This window comes from Argentina silus (genome assembly GCF_951799395.1).
Source record: "Argentina silus genome assembly, chromosome: 7".
NCBI classification, from domain to species: Eukaryota; Metazoa; Chordata; class Actinopteri; order Argentiniformes; family Argentinidae; genus Argentina; species Argentina silus.
Genome location: NC_139661.1, coordinates 7004757 through 7012506, shown reverse-complemented (window position 1 = coordinate 7012506; position 7750 = coordinate 7004757). Strand labels below are relative to the sequence as shown.

The 7750-nt window shown below is 43.0% G+C and overlaps 2 protein-coding genes across 2 annotated transcripts in view; one reads left to right on the top strand and one right to left on the bottom strand.

Annotated features, from left to right (window-relative positions):
- Nucleotides 1-822: 822 nt before the first annotated feature.
- Nucleotides 823-2150, bottom strand: LOC310806872 (alpha-(1,3)-fucosyltransferase 7). The gene has a single exon (XM_083673148.1). The coding sequence runs from the start codon at nt 1980-1982 to the stop codon at nt 951-953; it is 1032 nt and encodes a 343-aa protein (XP_083529274.1). The 5' UTR covers nt 1983-2150; the 3' UTR covers nt 823-950.
- A 2405-nt stretch (nt 2151-4555) lies between these two features.
- The window catches only part of abca2 (ATP-binding cassette, sub-family A (ABC1), member 2), a 45990-nt gene continuing 42795 nt past the window's right edge, over nt 4556-7750 (top strand). The window contains exon 1 of the mRNA XM_083673503.1: nt 4556-4891. Within this exon, the coding sequence (XP_083529629.1) occupies nt 4826-4891 (66 nt within the window). The 5' untranslated portion in view covers nt 4556-4825. The remainder of the gene's footprint in view (nt 4892-7750) is intronic.

Below are 7750 nucleotides of genomic sequence, written 5' to 3'. Positions count from 1 at the left end.
GAGAGGAAAATGAAAAATAAATATTTATATTATCTTAAATGAAACATGGTCTGCTGTTTTTTTCTTTTTCTTTTTTTTCTTACACTGTAAGATTACCAAATTGGGTTGCAATCTCAAGTCACTACAGATGGGAGAAGTTTAATAGTATTCTCAAACCAAGCAATGTGTAATATATTCTCCTATTTAATTGTATACCCTATCAAAGACATGCACATTTGCATGATTTCATTAGTTATTGGCACAGAGCGTGGAGACGATTGACGTATCGTCGATGTTTTAGGGAATATACACTAGGCCTACTTATTTTGTAGAGGATGTACTGGTGGTATGAGGGATTATCCTCGACAACTGCTGTGCCCGTTATGATAAAATACATGCCTATTTTCTTCTATTGGAAAGTATTGAACATTAATGGATTATTGTCCGACTCCCCTTGCCAACCCTCTGATTTTTTATTCTTTATCATGACAAGGTTGGCAGCTTTCACAATATATTGTTTCAGCCTATCGGTAATCACGATTACCCATAGGAATTACGGAATTACCCATAGGAGGTAGTTGAACTGTATTTCATTTATGAATGGAATCTATTTACCTAAACGTTATATTACTTCTCCTTTTTCCATATACTGTACATTTCAAATGTAAATGTGCATTTCACTGGCAGTTTGACACCTCTTTTTAACAGAACAAAACCAGGCCAAGCCTTTTTCTGTGGTGTGTTTTGTTTCCAGTTTCAGTTTGTTAATCTTATGAGGCGGGTGTGCATGTATAAATGGAAAAAAAACACCCATCACATACTTTAAGTCGTATAAACAAATCTGTATTAGTTGTCAGTTTACAGTACATGTAAAAACATAAATCATTCCTTGTGTATGGTAAATATTTGAACATACTGTGCCTTGTAGTATAAAACAAATACTGATAGGTTACAGAAAAGCAGCATCTTGCTCATCTATTTGCCCAGCTCTCTAAATCATGGTACACCTTGTTCGCTGACAATCTGTCATAATTCACACATACGTTACAAAGCCTCTCTCTCCAGTCTGTATAGGTCTTGATGCTGTAAGCCTGGCGCCACTCAAAGTAAGACTCATAGGCCTCACTATCTGATGCCAACTTCTGCAGAAAGGTAGCCAGTACTGCAGTGTTGTTGAAGTCATCCACGTGGATGAAGGAACTTGAGGGCACCAGGGCTTCATAGTTAGCCCGAGCGGGGCCCAACACCACGGGGACCGCCCCTGCCTGGTAGCTATTTCTCCACAGTTTCTCGCTGATATAGTCCATGGCCACTGAGTTCTCAAAGGCCAAGTAGAAGTGGCAGCGCCCAATGGTGGGTAACAAGCTCTGCTCTGTCAGGGGTTTCTTGACCGAGTGTCCATAGACTTCTATGGGGATAAGCTGCTTCAGGCTCTGGTAGACTCGAGCCCTGGCCTGGTCAGGCTTGTAATTGCTGACTACCCAGCTTGCCAGACAACCTCCCTTCTTAGGGATCACATAATTGCTGTTGTTGTTTAATAATGGAACAGTCTGTCCGTAGGGCATGAATATGTCTGCGTCGTGGCGGTAGCTCATGGTCCAGTTGAAGAGTCCGTTGTAAGGCACCAGGTTGCCGTTGATGATGGGGGGCTCCAGTGACAGCCAAAGCCAGTGTTGTGAGGCTGGGCGGGGGAGGTGGAGAGGCAGAGAGGAGCGGCCTGTCTTCAGTTCATGGTGGTGGAAGACCACCACATCAGCCTGGGGGAACAAGGAAGTGTCATCACTGAGATGACAGCCACTGATCCTGTACATGTCCCTGCACACGTCCCCCTCCAGGCTGTAGGAACTACCGAAGGGCCAGTGCCACAGCAGGATGGTGATGTTCTTCTTGCGGACATATGGGTGGCTTGTCTCCCTCTGAGCTAGCAGCACACGATGGATCACATAGGAGGAGATACTCAGGAGCAAGATGACTGAGAAGAGCCTGGGCATGGAGGCTGACATCTCTTTCCAATAGAATATAGGTGGTGAGATGTTCTTAGGGTGAAGTGTGTTGCTCTATGTTAAAAAAACAACAACAAAAAAACTCATTTGTAACAGATGCAATTTAGAAAACAGGACAAACATTGTAGAAAACAGGACAAATCATAAATTGATACATTACTAATAAATCACCTCTTAAGAACAGTACATTTTCAAAAAAACACATTGCACCAGTTTTACATTCACCGCAGCAATACCATTTCCTCAGAAATTGTGTAAAATCAGAATGTCACAATCTGTGTAAACTCAATTTTCTCACGCAATTGATTGGTTTGATTGGTTTTCAAGCCCTAATTGTTGTGTCAGCCACCCAGAGAATAGAAAGCATGTTCCAGTTCCTCTGTACTACACTAATAATTAATGTGGGTTTTCCCCCACACTGATGAAAATTGGAAATAAAAGTGGCACAGAATCAGTTGAAGATGGCACATGCTGAAGTGCCCAAGCCACAATATCTGTGTAAGTTGCCAGACAGGCTCAGTGACACTTACCTGGGCGAGGTATGGTCGTCTGTCTGTCTTATCAGTCTTACCTTTCCTGTGGAGACCTACATTAGGACTTCCAGATGATGGGCAAAGGAGATTTCATTCTTGGCTGGTAGTGAAGGAGGCAGTCACACAGCTGTGAGTGCAGGAAATCCTGTTGTGCCCATTCTCATCATGTCTTTCTCAATATCTCTCTATTTTACTCACATACACCACACCCCTGGTTGTGACTGTTTGGCAGCTATAAAGATGTGGATACTTTACATAGACACTGGCAGGGCACTCTTTTAGCCACTCCTCTTGAATAGAACATATATAAAACAGTATCTGTTGTAATTCTGTCATTATTAATTTATCTGTCTCTCTTAAACTTCCACTTTTTAACAGTATTTGAACATTGCTACATTACTTTTCCTCACACTGATGACTTAAACTTCATGTTCAAAATAGATTGGCATCAAAAGCAGATCACAAAACCACAGTGTTTTCCTGTTATCGCTCGGCTACAGAGAGGAAAGAGGCCACTTCACAAGTTTCTGTGATCAGGTATCACTGCCATGCCATAAATGGAATGCTCATTCAAATCTGTAAAAGCACGTTCCTTCCTATAGTTATCAGTAGATAGTCAAACCTGGTTACGCATGGTCAGACCTGGTTACGCATTTACATTTACATTTATGGCATTTAGTTTCTGAAACAGTGCTGGAAAGGACAATGTGAAAGGACAACATATGTGCAGTGTAAACGAGTTGAGAATGTTCAGCTCTGCGGCTGGCCCACCCTCGACCGCAAGGCTCGGAAAGTGGTGAAGACGCACTGGGGGCGAGCTCCCAGCTGTTCATAACATCTACACCAGGCGGCGTCTGAGGAAAAAAACACCACTAGATGGCAGTAGTTGTTAAGACTTCTCTTCAGGTAGGCTACGTTGGGGATAACCACAATCCTCAAGTGGTTGAAGTTCATTGATTTGAATTTTTTAAATTGTGGTGGTTGTAACCTGTTGATGGGATGGATGGAATTTGTCTGTCTCTGATGGAGTGCAGCACCTTCAACAAAACGAATAAAGAGCACTCCTATCAAACTACTGCATGAGCTCATCCAAGACATTAAAGTAATACATCTGCCTGAACTCCACCTTTACATAATGGCCTGGCCTATATGGCACTGAATAAGCTTAACTTGGAAACAGTTTGACCTTGCAATCCTGGAGTGATGCCACATTGCAGTCTCCCAGGCTTAGAATTCCACAAAGCTCTAGAAATATGTCCAAATAAGCACACAACATCTGGCTGTGGCAATCCAGGGCCATAGCAGTCACTGATCCACAGGGGAGGGATTTAACTATTGGCATTTTATTACCCTACCAGAGCATTGCTTTCATCATATACTACTTTATGCATCACTAGGGCATTTTCTTTCAGAATTCATTAAACCACTGCATTCAGTGTGCATAATATGTTCTACATCAGTCTCTCTCTCTCTTCTCACACTCTTTCATAGACACAGACGCACACGCACACGCACTCACACACACACAAACACACACACACACACACACACACACACACACACACACACACACACACACACACACACACACACACACACACACACACACACACACACTGAATCGAGGGAGTAGTATTCACAGTGACGAGTGATATCTAATATTGGAATAATTGTCGACATATTTGGGAGGGAAGAGCAAAAAAAGTATTTTTTACATAAGCGATAGCCTTCTAAGATTTTATTCTAGCCTACAGTCGTCGCAAAAGACTAGGTTGGTTATTCAACCAGTTTATGTAGACTGTTTGACTATACAGTATAACCAGTGTTGTCTCAAATGTAAGGTAACTTTGTTTCTTTATTGCTTTATAATAAGAACAGATCAAACCCAGTGGATGGCAGAGATGGGAGCTCCGTCTCCGCCCACAAAACTGCATGACGCCGAAAATTCTCTTCACCGAAGATACTCTGTGAATTCTAACGCAGTGTATGATCTCGATTTCCATTGGATGCTGCTGTATTTTTGCGCCGATGGTGATAGCATAGGTTACATGATAAGAACGTGGCTTGTCTTTGAAACATAGTCCTATTTTGCTATCTATGGTCAGTGCCGGAAAACATTCGTCTTGATGAGAGCAAGCCAGATGAAATTGAGCAAGCCTGTGTAGCTTGCCGATCTAAAACGTATGTAAATCCATATTTAAATAAGGCGGAATGGTTCGTTATCTATTAATAACAATCCATTATTGCAACTTAATTACCGGTAGGCCTATTATAATTTGACAGTATAGGGCAAAACGCAAGCCTGCAAACATGGGATTCCTTCACCAGCTGCAGCTGCTGTTGTGGAAGAATGTCGCTTTGAAGCGGAGGGGACCGGTAAGATAACATTTTCTTTAATATGAATAAAACAATTAAATAGCTGGATATGCGCTTGAAAATATGGGCCTTTAACGTCTGTGCTTCCCCGGTTGGGAAACATCGGATGACAGCGCGAGAGCAGACGGGCGTCGGTCTACAGAATTCGGTTACTGCATTGCCTGTGTATAAATACAGGCTGGCATCATCAGCTGAGCAATTATCACGACCATACCTGTATCATAACATAATGTCATTTATTGATCATTTTTGAAAGTAAAAGTTTTGATGATCAAGGTAGATTCTAAGGTGTTTGGACATGTTATTGTAGGCTACTGGCTAGAAGTCGTGCACTCACACATCTGAACCGAACAGGTTGTTGTCATTAAACAAGAATTCACAAGCGCTCACGCCCCAGAGCAGATTTATAATGAATATAGTACGCAGAGTAGACGAGGATAGACGAATTAAAACCGCTTTTCAAATGCAAGTCTGCTTCATTTAAAATGTAATTAAGGAAATACATTGATTTGATAAAGACCATGGTCTTGTTCATGTCTCAATTAGTAACCGTTAGAAGCAATACTTATGTAGATGCAGTCTTTTGGCGTCACACCTGGATATAACAGGACTGACTGGGGCGAAGCAGAGCATGAGGACAGCCGTTCTAAGATGCTTTGGTGTTGAGTCCTATATCCTATCAGAGAGGACACAGAAGGGACCAGAGCCCCATAGTCCAGTAGATCTATGAGTCATTTAAATGTTGGGCCTAATTCTGTAATGGGGAAAATTTACTGGGTTTAGTGTGGTCATTGGTCAATCTGTCTCTTTCATAGAACCCTGATTGAATGACCTTTTCACTCACCATTCATCAGCACATGTAATCAGTTCACAAGCTTGTGTCAGATTAGTAACAGCCCTATGGCTATTGGGGATCCTTGAGAGATAAGGTGACTGTGGCTTTGATCTATAGGCCTACCACTCATAACACAATGAGATAAACTGATCCACGTTTTAATGATTGAATGAATAACTCCATCTTAATGTTTAATGCCTATATGAATGATGCATAACCTGGGATTCATGTCTGAAGATGATTCCTTCCTAAAGCATAGTCAGGACTTACAGGTGCTGTTGAATTAAGCATCTGACAAACATTGATTATGGAGTGAACTATGCCTTTTAACGTACAAATCGCATACTGTGTTAAGCTCAAAAGTGCTATATGCAGTTTATTGATACATGTAATCCATTGATTCGTAATCTCGAGAGCACAATCAATTTCCATGCATTTTTATAACTGTTTTACCCTTGTGGAAGTTTATTTTTTGCTTCAGGCTCCTAATCGCTGATATATACCATTTTCCATTAGAAAACCAATGCCAGTATTTACCTAAGTGCTGCATGTGCTATTTTGGGTAAGATTGGCTTTGTCCTATAGACACTGTACCACTTTACTTCTCCTCTTTTATAGACGTCTTTGCCCGTGTCCCTTTTATGGGATATTTTTAGCTGCAGTTACCTTTAGAGATCACACTCAATAGAGACACGGGTTCCCTGGAGCACAGGGTTGCTGTTAATGTAACAATAATAGTAACAGCCACGTCATGCTGTGGGTTAATCATGCAGCCCTGCCTCCCCAAGATGTCCACAGCTGCGTGGATTGATGGATTCTTTGAATTCGGCGAGTCAGCAGTTGTCAGGACTCAGGACAGGGGCTTGCCTGGGTCTATCTCCTAATGGTCGCTTTCAAACGACAAAGTCCTGCTTATGTATTGAAAGTTGAACACTGTGTGTTTTGTGAAGAAGTGCCCTTTACACTTTCTATACAGTCCTGCTCTCTCATCTCGAGGCACAGTGACACTGCAGACACTGGTAATACTGTGCCCATACACATTTGACATATCATGAAAATAACAATGTTTGCATTTATCGTTTATCAAGCTCAACTTCTTGTTTTTGTTTTATGGGGAGAGGCTCAGGAAGTGTCCTTGTTCCTTATTTGCTTAACAGCCAACTGACAGCCTAGAACTGGGTAGCGGAGACCATCTTTTGTCTGCTGCATGCACAGTGCCAGAGTAAGCTTGAGCTTGTTTTGAAGGCAAATAGAAACGCGCAGAAGGAATATTGTCAATGGCACAGGACAACTTTGTTCTACACGAAGCCTTTTGCTTTTTTCCCTGTCAATATGCCCCCCTCCCCCAACCTTCCCTTATCTCTACCTCTGACTGCTTTGTTCTGTGAGGTGGAAAGCAGACACATGTTTGTGTGGGTCCTCTGAGAGAAGGGTGAGGGTGGTCAAAGCCTAGCCCAGCGTCTTATCTCCTCTCTTCTCCTCTCCCCTCCCTTCCCCTCATCCCTTCTCTCACTCCTCTCCCCTCCTCTCCTGTCCTCTCCTCCGCCCAACTGTGTGTTCTTACCTCACGCCTAGTGCAGCAGCACCAGGACTGCCTGACCTAGATCTCCCAGCGTCCCTGAATGATTGGCTGACAGAGGGCCGGGCAGGGTAGAGCTGGCTGGCTGGCTGGGTATCTATGGAGACTGGGGAGACAGGGGAGAGAGAGAGAGAGAGAGAGAGAGAGGGAGAGAGGGAGAGGGAGAGAGAGAGAGGGGTGCGTTTAGAGAATGAGGGAGAACCACCCGACTGATAAGAGCAGAACTACAGAGGAGAGAGTTAAATGCCAGGCAAATGAATTATACATGCTATCTGTAAACTCTATGAAGTACCACAGCGCTAGCTCATAGATGCCGGGGATGTTAGACCTGAGCTATGTCTGTGTGCTGATCTCACAGGAGGGACAGGGGGAGATGGACGTTAATCTGTCTGCAGGGGCTAGGACCAGATTTCTTCCTCTGCAGAGAAAAACATAGCCTGATATG